Source organism: Chlamydotis macqueenii, chromosome 6 (genome assembly GCF_036417535.1).
Source record: "Chlamydotis macqueenii isolate bChlMac1 chromosome 6, bChlMac1.mat, whole genome shotgun sequence".
NCBI classification, from domain to species: domain Eukaryota; kingdom Metazoa; phylum Chordata; class Aves; order Otidiformes; family Otididae; genus Chlamydotis; species Chlamydotis macqueenii.
This window is the reverse complement of record NC_141561.1, coordinates 31,921,560-31,936,057: the sequence shown is the minus strand read 5'-3', so window position 1 is coordinate 31,936,057 and position 14,498 is coordinate 31,921,560. Positions and strand designations below refer to the sequence as shown.

General features: G+C 39.2%; 1 protein-coding gene across 5 annotated transcripts in view; it reads right to left on the bottom strand.

Annotated features, from left to right (window-relative positions):
• Positions 1 to 3,805: 3,805 nt before the first annotated feature.
• The window catches only part of HECW2 (HECT, C2 and WW domain containing E3 ubiquitin protein ligase 2), a 184,344-nt gene continuing 173,651 nt past the window's right edge, over positions 3,806 to 14,498 (bottom strand). For all 5 annotated transcript variants that reach the window (XM_086751466.1, XM_086751467.1, XM_086751468.1 and 2 more), the window contains one exon: positions 3,806 to 12,640. In XM_086751466.1, the coding sequence (XP_086607592.1) occupies positions 12,529 to 12,640 (112 nt within the window). In that variant the 3' untranslated portion in view covers positions 3,806 to 12,528. The remainder of the gene's footprint in view (positions 12,641 to 14,498) is intronic.

The following is a 14,498-nucleotide window of genomic DNA, read 5'->3' as shown; positions in this document are numbered from 1 at the left end:
GCACAGGGTTATGCTTTTTGTGTTACGGCTGTGATGCACCTTGCCAAGGCTTGGGCGACCATATTACGGGCTACATCCAGTTAAAGCCAGAAATTGGTATACCAGTATTGCACATATATGTTCAAATAGGAACAGAACCTACTTTTTCTAACTTTTATACAAGTACACACCTCACACAGAGCCTGTGTGACAACCTCTCATGCACGTAAATGGCAACTGAGTCTTCAGAGCCTCTTGCTTTAAAGAGCGCGAAGGAAAAAAAAAAAAAAAGATAAAAGACTTCAAGTTGTGGTTTCAAAGACTCTTTTTAAAGATATAAAATAGCCTAAAGCATGCTTTAGAAATAAGTTGAAATTAGACAGAGTTCTAAAATAGCTGCAATTTCTTTGCCAAATTGGTTTCCTCTGTGAAGCGATCCAACCAGCTGCCCTAGAAATTTGCAAGGACCCGTTTTATAATACATCTGCCATAAAGGCAGTAATAGTAATGTAGCATAAGATTTTAAGAGTTACAAATTTAAATTTCAGCAGTGCAGCATTAGAGCTACTGGGTTAATTTTGTTTATGCCATGGCACTGCCAGTGAAATGGGTAATTGCTGTGTGCGTGGCAAGCACAGAACTTAACTTAGGCTGTCACAGCAATGCTTACATTAAGATTAAAGTAGTATCTATGAAGATGAGATACTCAGTCTGAGAAAAAAGAAAGTATTCTCGAAGACTTTGGAATATAGTATGCCATGCAGATGGCACAATAAGATACACCTACTAAGAACAAGAGCTGCTTCTCAAGTGTTAACTCCTGCTCGCTTGACCTTCCATCTAGATTTTGAGCCCTGGATATTTTTGACAAAAGAAGTCCAAAATCTGTACTCTCTCCCACAGAGTTCCACCATCTCTGCAGAGTTCTAGACCGTACCCTTTCTTTATTATAACATCGTTTCAAATAAATGTAAAAAAGATTGGTTTTGTTGAGAAGTGTTCTTTGTGCAGTATGAAAAGCAAGCAGCATGCCGAACATGCTGAATGATCCACAGGAGTAAAATTAAATGATGACTGCAATTAAGATGTTTTAGGTTATTATAGCACGTGGTGCCAAAAAGTAAATGACAGTGCTTGTGTTAGTCTCCGTAGCTGCTTGTGTGTCTTTACAAGTCCTTTTCAAGGCCAGGATTTGCTCTACTCTCCCTGTATGTTCTGAAAGCCAAATAAATGCTAAAAATGCTTCATGACATACAAGTTATTGTAGTCTTGGTTATCTGTTTATATAATGCCATAGAAACACGTATGGCACTTAGAGAAGGGTATAATTGGCAGAACTCCACCCCGAGGACTTTGGAATTCTCCTTAGATACACCGCCACAGACAAACAAAGGGTGGAGAAGGGGGAATGGTAGGCTGAAGGTCACAACAGTACAGGGTAATGAACTATGCTTATTACCAACGCATGCACCTGGTCATTAATTGCTGTATTTTAATTCTCCCAAAGGTGTCAGCTTCATAATTCCCATTCCTAACAATAATTTCTTCTCTCGCTTTCCTTAATTATCCATCCATTACAAAGTTGGCTTTTTACAGTCTTTAGAGGCTTTCATGAACTATTTATTCTTGATCACTTATCCATTTGGCAAAGCTGTGATACACAGCTCACACTGATCAGAGCCATAGGTGTTTTAGGAAGCTGACATTTTGGAAAGAGCTCGGTTCCCTCAAGAAGCGCTGATTTCAGCTCAGACCTGTCATGGAGTCGATGCAGCTTGGACTGAATAGACAGCAACCTACCCTTCTCAGCAGATAACTGCGTCGCTAGAGTGCATGACAAATGCACAACATTAAAAGCTGCACAGATGGAAGCCGAGAATTTCTCAGCCGCCTTCTCCAACTCATTTGTGATGACTTCTTTGACAAGACACTGACAAGGCAAGACCCTGATCCGTAGCATCAAAAAGGCCTCAAAATATACAAGGCAAATATGTAATTCCACCAAGCTGTTAAGCCTCTCTGTGGCATCACCATTCCACAGGGCAGTACATGCTTAAGCAATGCCATAACACATGCAAAACAAAGCCTTACCTGAGCATCTTCAGTGTCCTGCAGTTTGGAAGTCACGGAAAGAGATCCACGTCTTCTACATGCTGCCTCTACTACTGTGGCCTTCAAGAAGCAAGAGCAGATCTGCCCAAAAAGTGGATGATCGTCGTCGTGCAAAGTACCCACAGTTGTTTGCTTGGCGAAAAAGCGTGGAGCTGGCACACCAGAACACCACACAGAGCAGGCGGCCAGCTGAAAAATGTGCTGATTCAGTGCATCTCAGACCCTAGCATAAAGCTGCCAGTCTTAGGGGTGATATTCCTGTACTTACGATACTCCCGTACTTACCAACACTGAATGTTGTTTCTTTCACTCTGCGAGGATAAAATAAGCAAAAAAAAAACCCCAACACCCCAGTAGTCTGCAGAGGCCACCCATGTCCCAAATATCTACAAGAGCAGTGTTAGCTGAAGCAACCTCTCTGATGCCAAATTCCAAACTAAAAGATGAAAACTCAAAGCACAGAATGACGTTTTGCCACAGGTGCCTCAGAATCAGCATGCCATCTCCTGCCTGCAACAGTCAGTTCTGGAGACGACCTAATCATTGAATACAGATACCCGCCTCATCCAAGAACTACCATGTTTTTAGTTAATACAGGTAGTTTTAAAAAATCTTGACTTTTTTTTGCCCATGCCAAAATCTCTGCAAGAATCCCACCACATTTGTGCATAGGAAGCGAGTAACAAAAGGCAACCCTCAGTGCAATGGGCAAATAGTTCCTGCATTTCACCCAGTCACTGCTTACCAGAATTGCCTCAGTGTCACCTGGCATGAGCTTTATACAAACTCCAGTCTTTATACTGAGGGGAAAAATTAGCAATTGCTCAATACATGGCGTCGGTTATCAGTGATCTGGATGAAATTGTCTTACGAGTCTAACATCGAGAACTACGACAGAGAGCAGTCTGAAAGGGCTCACGTCTCAAAGCCTCTTCTCTTCCCACAGCAGCTCCCCTTCAGTGCTTTAGGTTAGCTTGCACCACATTTCTGCTAGCAGAAATTACTTTCTAGAAAAAGTTTTATAATAATAGAAAAATCACTTCAGTATTAGATCTTACAAAGAGTTTATGTAGCACACAGAAAGAGAAGTGACAACTTGCCTTCTAGCCATTCTAGAGCAAAGGTCTCCTTGGACCGCGTCTCGGTGGGGAAAACCCTCGCCTAAGTGCTGAATAAAAACCAGTATCTCTTACTGGAACTACTATAATCTGTGACAGAAGTAGAAGGAAATCTTTGTTGGGAGCCACCAACTTTTACTACAACCAGAAAAATACATTCTTCCCTGAAAATACAGCGCCTTGTGTTACTGCCACTGTCGCTGCCCGTTCTGATGCTCCATTCAAAAGCAGAGACTTTTGTGGAACCTGAGCCTCTCTACATGTTGACTGTAGTACCTGGTGCTTTGTTCACTCAATTTGTTGTAGTATTTGTTTCATACCTAGTTCTTGTTCAAATTATGTTGCATATGGCTGCAGAATCCTTACTTTCTCTGCTTCCAAAATTACAATTTGTAACATGCCAGACTCCAGGGGCCACCAGAAGTCACTTAGAAAAGGTGATGTAAGAAAGAGTATCTTGGTATCTTGTGGTTTCTCTAAAGGTTTTAAAATGCTGCAAAGGACACAGAATGATCTAGAGATAAGGGGTACTAATTTAAAAAAATATGTTACAATATATTCAGAGGCACAATAAAAGAGTTTATTTCCAACGTGGATTTTGTAAGAAGATTTATTTTAATTAAGTGATTTCAAGATGAAACATGGTCTTAAACAAAATAGAGATCAGTATGAAAATAAAATTATACACAGAAAAATCTTTTCCCCAAATGTTTTTGAATAACAGGAAATACAACACAACAGTCAGTCCTGTATTCAACTGAGTCGATAATTATGCAAATCTGTGAGGAAACATTATAGTACATTCCTTGAAGCCAGGCAGAACGAAACACACTGTGTGTCCCTGTAACACAACGATTTCGTATCTGCTCTCTCTGCCTCAAAGAAAAAAAGTGAAATGTAATGCAATGTAAATGGAGAAAAGGACATACACCATCTTAATGCTTGAAGCACATATTCCCCATTTAGTGTTTTGTGAAAGACACACCAAATTCAGATGAAACTTAAATTGCCTTGTAGAAAGATAGAAAAACTTGGTATTGTAATTGATACACAGTCTTGTGAACACTTAACTGAAAAGTATGTAAAGGATTAAAAAATACACCAAATGTGTTCTACTTAAAGCTTAGAAATAAATACGCACTCTGTATTCTCAGTGCCTGAAATTCTTTAAAAACAAAGAACTTGGTATAAAATTATATCAAGTAATTGTCAAAAATGAGGGAGATGCACCTATGTACCTGTTAGATTCTGGATGCCTGCATCCCCACTACAAAACTTGTAAAACTATATGCGCTTTCAAACATGCTGAATAACCCAAACTGTAGCCTAGAAAAGGCAAGAATATCAACTGACTTGGAGGTACCAGTATTCCACACCACTTCCCTCAATACCGTCTTTTTCTCCAAAGTTTTCCCTTCCCATACTGTACCAGCCCTTACAAGTACAAATGTTCAGTCACTTATACAAAAAGCAGCCTTGCTGATCAGGATTCATGGATGCCCTCAAGGCTATGTCATTCAAAGGAACAACAGTACAAAGAAAAAGCATCCTCCTAAGATGATTTATGTACTTAATATAATTCTTCATGTTCCCTGCAATACTGATAATAAACAGCAGTCTCCTGAGTGTTGCAGACTCATGGCAGAAAAATTTCCTGCTATATGGAACTATTGAACCATTATGGTCCAACATACTAGTTGTATTTTAGTTTTGGACTTAGACTTTATATAAAACTCTTACCACCTCAGTTACCATGTTGAAGAAGAAAACTTGAAAGGAATTCTTCTTTTGACTCCTATACTGACTTACCCAATAGTTTTGGCTTTTAGGTAGAGAACCAGGTCCTGAAATCTTCCTACCCTCTTACACAGTATTTTTTTCTGATAGCGTTATTGGAGTGTGCATGGAGTCAAGACTCACATTAGCTTGGCCAAAGCTAACTAGATCACTGAGAATATTTTAATTACCTTAAATAAGATTTAGAAACATCATATCAATCCCAGAATGACAAAACACTCTTTGTGGAAATTCATGGTTCCTACACAACCATAACACAAATCCCAACCATCTAACAAAACCATCTACATTTTCCATGCATCTAAATGTTAAGAGATTTGGCCTATCACATTTAAAATTAAAGTCACCTTCGGTAGTGATAATTTAACTTCTTATTAGATGCTATTTTTCTTCCAAAATGCAGCTAGTAATAAACACAATAATTATTTGTACAAACAATAAGAGCAAAGAGGACTTCCAGACACCATCCTTATTTTATTTAGAAGCCTTCATTTTCCTGAGAGTACTCCAAATAAAAAAAAACCAAAAAAAACCCCACAGAAGTAAGTTTTCTGATTGTATACCTTAAATTTTCAAAACCTAATAATTAGGTAAAATATGTCTTGCAGTAACACTAATGTATTTCATGATGAAGAGTTGTTTTTCCTAGGTACATTATCATAGCGTAATTTTCAAGCAAAAAGTATTTCCTTTTGTGTACCCTGTGGTAAGCCCAGCTCACTGTCCTGCTCCCTATTTGCAAAGTCTAGTCCTTTTTCTGTCCCTGCTCTTTCAGTCTTGTCTTCTCTCTAGCATTATTCTAGCAAAATGGCTGCACTTTGTACGTTCTGTCTGCTGTGTGGAACTGCGTATCTTATCATTACAGCACCTACAATTACATTCCTTCCTTAGCATTATTTATGAGGCTTCCGAGATTGATTTGCTTATTCATACAATAATCTATTTTCAAATTACTCAGCTCCAATGTCTTGACTGTAGTCAGCATGGCAATCAAATACGGTGTCTCAGCAAAATCTTTTATTGCTCTGATTTATACTGCTAGATGAGTATTTCTTACTATAAAAAATATAATTCTCACTTAAAATGAGACATGCCAAATAGCCAATGGAGAATGTCGGGAGCTGCTTGCTTCGTATGCAGATAGGAATGTGCTTTTGGAAGAAACCAGTTCAAAGGCTGTACGACAAAGCCTCCATCTGTGGAAGGCATGGTCCACAGTAAGGTAATAAATCACCTGCCACCGAGATTTCTGAATCAGCACTCACCTGCCTCACTGCAAGAGCTACTCACCCTTCCAGCCAACAGCCTGAAGCAGACCATGGGGGCTGAGAAATTCTGGTGATAGAAAACATTGCAAGAAAAATCTCCTGCCTCGTTATTAATTTTGCAAAACCAAAATGAAAAGACAGTTTACTTTTGGACACCTAATCAATTGTTTTCCAAGAAACTTTAATGAGTATTTTTCTTGAACCGCTCACAATCAGATGTCAGAGTAACTGTGATCCTGTCGACTCCCTGGACTGAATGGAGCTGCTCTTGTTGCAAAGGAGACCAGTTTAATCCTTGAGGAAAAAATAAACAAACCCACTCTGATACTATAGCTACAGTCAGCGTAGGTGGCCAGCAATTGTCTCTGGGTGATTGTTGGATTATGTGCAATTAAAAGGGAGAGGACGGCCAGCCTTTGGAAGGCAGCCCAGAATAAGGGAGACCAGAGTCTCATGGAGTTTTGCAGGTCTGTACGTTTAAAAGCTGATTACATTGATGTCAGCACAAAGCTATGTAAAATTAGTGGAACAATACACTTCCTGAGTGCTTAGTAAAAGCCCTCTAATTAGACAAGGTTTCTTCCAGTAGGGTCTGAGTGAGAAGTTCCTGAAAGTTCTAAAAAGAAACAACTGACAAAAACAAAATAAAATTTTCATTACTCAGAAGTTCTTAAAGGGAGGAAGGATTGAAAGCAGCATAGCTCAGCTGCATTTCACATTCCCTATAATTTTAAGATATTTGTCAGAATACATCTGTAAATTTTTATTATTATTGTTCAGCAATGGAATCTGACTGCATTTGGTACATAAAGGAAACAAGTTCAGAATTCCAATTGTTGACTTAGAAGGTGGCTATGCGATGAGTGTCATAATTATTTCACACAGTCCCCCAGAGATATTTTAATTGCATTTTGAATACATGCAGATACTAAAGTGGATTGTAACCATTCCAGAGGAGTCTTTGCCTGACATCCTTTTACCTACAGTCAGGAGGGCCCTTTCTAAGCAGTGACCAGGTCATTATAATGTCACTGATATTAAACAGAACTCTCAAATCAATCATGAGTTTACCTTAAAATACCTATAGCGTAACATGGCTGTGAGCAAAGCTCTATGAAGTAGAGCCCTAAATGAAGTTTAAACCTGAAAAATACCTTTCTTTACAGTAAAATTATTTTAGAAAAATACTATAAATGTTTGAATAAAACACTTCTTATAGCAATGAGCATTTTAAATAGTTGTAGTCTAGTGCTGAAACTAGTCAGTCTGAAACTGAACAGAAGCACTATGAAGCTCGTGGTCTATCTGAAAGAGATGCAAAACAAAGCAACACGCATTGTGAAAACTCTATGTTTATATGGTCAGCTTTATAATTTTGCATACTGCTAACAAAAATGGGTCATAAAAAGGCTTTTAGCCTTACTGGCTTTACAATAAAGTTCTTCTTTTCCCCTAACCCATAACATTTCTGCAGTTCTGTTTCATACCATGTAATTAAGCCAAAATGCAAACAGTTTAAGAAGCCAGGCTTGAGTAACTACTCTGAAATTTTGCTTGGAGTTCAATTTGCTTGCCCAGGGAGGAAAGGATCAGAAGGGGAAACAGTGATGGCTGAGTATTAGTACTGTAAGGTTAGCGTTACAGCTAAGTCTATAATCTTACGACTGGAGCCCAGACTTATTGCTCAGTTAGCGCTAACAGGAATAAATTGCCCCTCCTCATACGAACAACAGCAAGACAAATGTAACTACTAGTATAACACACTACAAACAATTTTCTTTTGCTGAAAAGAATTAACTTGCTCTGTGCTATGGGAAATGAACTTACACAGGCTATTCAAACACAGCTGTTGCAGATTCCCCTTTCGTGAACAGGAGCTCCCTCAGTCCAGAGACAGCGTGCTTGCAAGTATCTCCATAAGCCTCCGCAGCTACCACTGCAGAAATTCAGTAAACATCTGCAATTATTACTGCTGAGATTACATTTAGCAAACATTATACCATTACAAATGCTTCAGAATTCAGAAGGAAGCTCTTTTTTTAAAAAAAAAAAAAAAAAAAAAAAACCAAACTTTTAAAAGGATTAAAAATACATAAGAAACCACAAACCTCTCTTTTCTTTCCTATAATTTTAAACTGAGCAAACTACCAGTCCGGTGCTCTGCCAGTTTAACTCATGCCAGAAACTCTGTCTGATGTCCTGCCAGCACGCTGCTGCCTAGATTTTCCATTTCCCCGAAGATTACATATATTCACCATACACGACCCAAGGTTAACCGCTTCAATGTGGAGTGTATGTGGTGCCCAGCAGGCCTGTGTACGCCGATGGATTTCACCCTAGATACTCTCTCAGTCCTATTAACACCTTTTTATGGTAGGTTCACAACAAGGATAATGAGAATTGCATTCAAAAGCAAAAAAGGCAATTATTTGATGAATACTAAGGACAAACAGCAGACAGGGGGTGGGGGAAAAGGTTTGCTTTTGGACAGCCAGATTACACATTAAATTGATTTTGGATTGAAAGGCAGCTTTCCCACGTTACCCTGCAAGATGCTGCCAACGGTGTGGCAGAGGTAGCAGATGGCCGTCTTGTGCCAGCTGTGGGCAAAAACACTGCTACCCCAACGACTGTGGGCTTGCAGGTGTAGAACGGGTAGCTGTATGCTGCCGTAGGTACCACATTGCCTAATTACGTGGATTATAAGCTTTTCTGGTATATTTAGGAGCATTAGGTTAAACTGACTTCTAGCAGTGTCAGGTGACCAAAGCACACCTTTGTCTGGCCAGGATGCTGGGACCTGGGACAAGGTGGGCCTGGCCCTGGGGTACAGGGGATGGAGGCCACTGGCACACGCTGTGCTGCCAGGGGACCTGCTAGCTGCTTTTTCGTTCGCAATGCGTGGCAGAAAAAAACAGCAGCACCTCACTTTAACTCTTGTGGGCACCTCCCCAGCCAGATGCTGTCTGATGGAGATGCTGCAGGTTAAGTTAATACAAGCTGTCATCCCACTGTAGCTGAACGGAATCTTTTGTCTACTTCCGTTTCCTTCCTAAATGCAAAACTCCTTAGCACCGCCTGGAAGAGCTCTGAGGAGATCCAGAGCTTTCAGAAAGGCTTCTCAGTCTTTATCTGGACCCTCTTGCCTGCCACAGCACAGCATAAGCAAAAGCATCATGGTCACCTGTTGCAGTCATCTCTAGGACATGAAAGTTGATTTTTTTTACTTGGGATGCATTTTAAGGGGATGGCTTCCTACACAGAAAAAATATTCCACACAGTAGCCAGGAGATGTGGGTATTTGAGAAAGCTCAGGCTTCCTTTCCTATACTCCCTCCCTGCTAATCTCTTCAGAGCAGCAGCATTGCTTATATCATCACAAAGATCCAGTGCACAGCCAAGTGCTTGAGGCACCCTGGGTAGCCATCTCTCGGTAGCTAACTCCTCATCACTTTCAAATAGCATTTGCCTAGAGTCCCTCAAGTGATATTGGCAGCAAAGGAAGAAAGTAGCAGCTTCTCCTCAGTCTCTCTTGGTCTTAACGCTACACGGATTCTCGATTTTTTTGTTTATCTTTTTTTTTAACTGTCGACTGCCCCACTGGTTACCCTGTCACATCTTTCCAGAATATCAGATCATCATGACTGATTTAAATTATTTTTACATGCATAAACACAGAACAAATGTGTGCAGTAGGTATATTTAAATAAAAATTGACAAGATGCATTTATTGTTCTTCTTTTGTACAAAAGCATAACTTAAAAGGCAGACTAGTATAAACTTACTTTGTGCCAAATATTTAAACTTTTCATTCCAAAGAGTTTCTGGTTCAAAACTTGTAGATACAGTTTCCACCTGGGAAATCTCCTTTTTAGACCACAGGTAACACAGTACTGTAAAATCAAAATTCTGCAGTCCTTCAACCAATCAAAAGTTGCTTTCTGCTTCAAGTGCCAGAGTTTTAGCTACTCAGAGAATGGATCATTAAGAAACATGAGCCATGCTGGAGTGACCTGATGAAAAGTCAGTTTGCTGACCGCTCATCCGTGTTCTGAAATAAGATGTGCATTAGGATCTGTGACATGCAATCTTAGCAAAGACTGATAAATATATGTGTAAAAATAGAGTGACGTTTGGATTTTTCTTTGCTACTTCATACCAGTTAGAAGTAGAGTAAGAAAATCTATGTTACTTAAGCAAGTCCCAGATGTCATGCAGAAGCTCAATTATTCCTGAAATAAAAGAATGCTTTCACTCTAATTTTGCAAGTGGGTTTTCCTTTGCACAGGTAACATTTTCTCAGTAAGCCTGAAGGGTTTTCTCAGTCTTTGCTGCACCTGCCTTCTGACTTGGAGGGTGGAGTGGCTGTCTGCTGACGACATCTCCATAGACATTCACCTCTGCTGGAATAAAGCCTCCCACAAGAACAAGCAGGATACCTCCCTGAGATGCCCTTTCAAGAGTCTCCAAAGTGAGAATGTTACTCCAAAAGCTACTTTTCCCACAGAACAAGGCTCGCTGTGCTTCAGTGCTATCAAGAGGGCTAGCACAAAGCCAGATTCATGTTCTTGTCATTCAGTATCCAAGTGCAACTTCTTGGAATTTTAAAATGTAGTGGATGCACTGCATGACAGCAGCTGTACAAGAAATGGCACGCAGCTGCGCAAGTGTTCCACAAGACCATCTGGAGGGAAGTACCAAAAATAGATGCAAGCAAGCTTCGTGTATTTCAGCAAAATTAAGCGTAAAGAAATTGTCCATGCAGTGCTTGATATGCCATAAAAAACTATTTCAAATAACATTTGATAAGAAAACTATTTATCAGTGAAAATGCAAGCTTCAACACTGAACAGTTTACATTTTGTAGGTGTTCACTGATAGGAGACAGTGGCATTATGACCAGTGGCTCACCTTAAAGTAGGTTACTCGTGGGTTTCCAAATGAGCTAGTGTCTTATGGTGCTGTAAAAATAACAAGTTGTGGGGAGTATATGAAATATCTGTATTAAACTCCACTGCATTACGTTATCCAATGCATGAAAAATGACTCAGATGCATTTAAAATAAATGCATATTACAATATCACGTATAGCATTATAAAATTATTACTTAAGTGCACAGTCCTGATATCTATAGACATGGCACCATGAAGAAAGCCTGGTTCCTAAGCATTTTTACAGATACTTGATAGTGATGCAGGTTGCTATCAGTCAGATCATAATGTCCCTTCAACTTTGGTACATTCAGTGCAAAATATTTTTGGGAGTTTTTTACTTTTATAAAAATAAAAGGCTTTTTTTTTCCCCTTGAGAGTGCTTAAAGAATAAACACTAGCAGAATGTCTGTTCAAGCATGGAAAGTGACGAAATCAGAAACAGCATTTCAGTTTGCTTGTTTCCTGTTTACACTCTAAGAAACATAATATAATGAACCTATAAAAATAAACAGAAGTCACTGTGTTAGGGTTTTTTTTTCCTGATATGCTGTGATAAATTGCTAAGTTTCTTCTTAAAATAGTTTTCATGCAGTATAAAGCATAAAATCAGTCTTACTAAGTTCATTAGAACAGCTCATCTTTTGTCATACACAGCACTGGGAAATACATTTCCACAAACCTCCTTAATGCCAGCTGCTGTTGTTACATCCTTTGTTGCTGACTTTCCTTCCAATTCACTTCTGCCCTGGGAGCTTGAGCTCTATGGTGCACACCATGCAGGCACTCATAATCTTAGGTAAAGCAAGTACTGGATATGCTATTATAACACATGGCATAAAGTAATGTACCTTCATGAATAATTAAAAAAAAAAAAACCCTCTTGTATGATTTTTTGATAATTTACTGGGTAGGTAAGGGGCTGAATGATTTCACATTTTGACTTGAATTTTCTGTTCAACAACTTTGATGAAATCCAGTTTTCAGGTACATGTCAGTTTTGCAGTAGCCAGGTTGATCACAACATGGGATCACGTTTGTTTGCTTAGAACATAAACTTTAAAAGTTTGGCCATTTTGAAAAACCACGGATTGCAAGACTTGGTTTTCCCTGCACATCAGGCACACTCTAGTTTCACTGTAGAGAATTCTGCCACTACCACAATGCTTTGTAATTGCTTCATAACCTCTTTCATGGAACCTCATTATTTGAATTGCACTGTGAAACGATTTTCCTCTAGGAAATCCAATACAAACGTTCATTCATTCCTTGAGAAGACAGATCCACAAAAGTCCAATGAGCTGGGCACTGTGGTTTGTGTATCACTCAAGCCCAAAAGTACTTGTCTCTTCAACTGCTGTCAACAGTTTTTCATATAACATCGAGAATGATGGGTAAGGGGGAAGGTCCAGACGATTGAAACAAGTGTGAGCCCTGAGGGGGGAAGAAAAAAAAAACAAAACATGAGTCCATTACTAGGCCTCATTGAAGGTGAAACACTCACTTACACGTCTTATATTGTCATAAAAATATCAGGCTGAAGAAATGTATACAGAGTACAGAAGGTCACACTATTATTAGAAACACAGTCCAAACATCAAATATGCAGTCACTTTAAAAAGCACTAAATTTTGCTCCCTCCCCAAATACAGGACGCTTAGAAGTACACTGCTCGTACATGCTGTATAACAGAGAGGGCATTTCCCCACCCTGCATTTCAGGGGCCTGGTAAAATTCCTCAACCCTTCCATCTCTTTAAGGCTCCTGGAGGAAAGCTTTCTTTATACTCCTTGTTTGCCTTTCCAAAAACATTACAAAGTAGTATCTGCAATAGAAATTAAATTATTATTGCATTCTCCACACTTAAAAACAACAACAACAAAAAAAAACACAAAAAAAAAAAAGGAGAGAAAAGAAAAAAAGAAATTTCACTTTTGAAGAAAAAGACTGATTTAGACCCAGCAGCAAATGGGCAGCTGGAACTCAGTGATCCCTTGAGTTCAGCATAGAGGGTGGAAGAGTCTTAGGCAATTAACAGTCTAACCACATGCTTCTGCTGCATGGGGCCGACAGCCACTCATTAGAACTATGGATCATGCTGTGTGGGCTGTAAAACCACAAATTATGAGAGACAGTATATAATTAGCAAAGGATTCATTACAAACTGGTTTAATAGTAAATCAGCATGTTGTTTACATTTATGAAGAGAACTGGGTTTTATCTTAATTTTGAGGGAAATTTTGAAAATGCAATCACCTGCTTTGGAAAACCAAGTAATTAAAAAAGACAAAACTTAAGATCTTTGTCTGCTGAGGGATTGCTTGTCTTTCTCACCCTAGCAAGCAACTTTTAAAATCTTCAAGAAGAGAGTTGGATTTTTTCCCCTCTGGACAGTGTTTTCTCATTCCAGCATTTCAAACCATGTGGGCACTAACTGTTCATCGTTGTGGACTCACATTTATGACAACATGAAAAACATCTTGGTTCCTGAAGTGCAGATTCCCAATTAATCTCCCCTTCATTTTGATTACAGTAGTGAAATAAGGTGACTAAGGGTTAAAATCCATTAGTCAGACATAAATACTATTAGCATGTGAGTCATCACATGTGCGTATATATAATGTATAGCAATGAGCCTGCAACCCATTTCTCAGCATGTAAGAGAACTGAAAGAGTAACAATCCCTCCACTTAGTGCAATCTACAACACAGTGCGAAAGAAGGCAGTAGAAGTCACATCAGGGACAGCAGTAGTTAAGTTAAACTTGTAATAATTAATCTTTTCAGGGCCTTTTACATGCTTATTAGTGTAAAAGACAGTGTAAAAGCAGTATTAGTGTAAAAGTCTTATTAGTGTAAAAGTCAGGGATACAAGCTAGGCAGTCTGACATGCACCTCACAAAAATCTCACTGTTCTGATTCAGCAGAACTGATTAGACAGCAGTCACAACAGTGGGAACCAGGTAAACATCTAGTGAATACTTTTGTGTTTATATTCACAGCTGCTTAGATGACAATCACATACCCAAGTAACTTTTTTACTTGCCTTCTGTCTCACAAAATAAGGAAGAAGAGACAGGGATGGGTATTTGTATGTGTTTTCAGCAGTGCAGTAGTTTTTCAGAGACAGAGGAACAAACTTAAAATCCACTGACTTGTTGAGTCCTAGCTTTCGCCACCCTCACACCATGTATTACCAAATTTCACAAGCACTCCCACTGAAATCAAAAGGGCAAACTGCAAAGCATAACACGGCTTCAAACGAGTGACGGTGCCCTAACGCAAATGCTTTA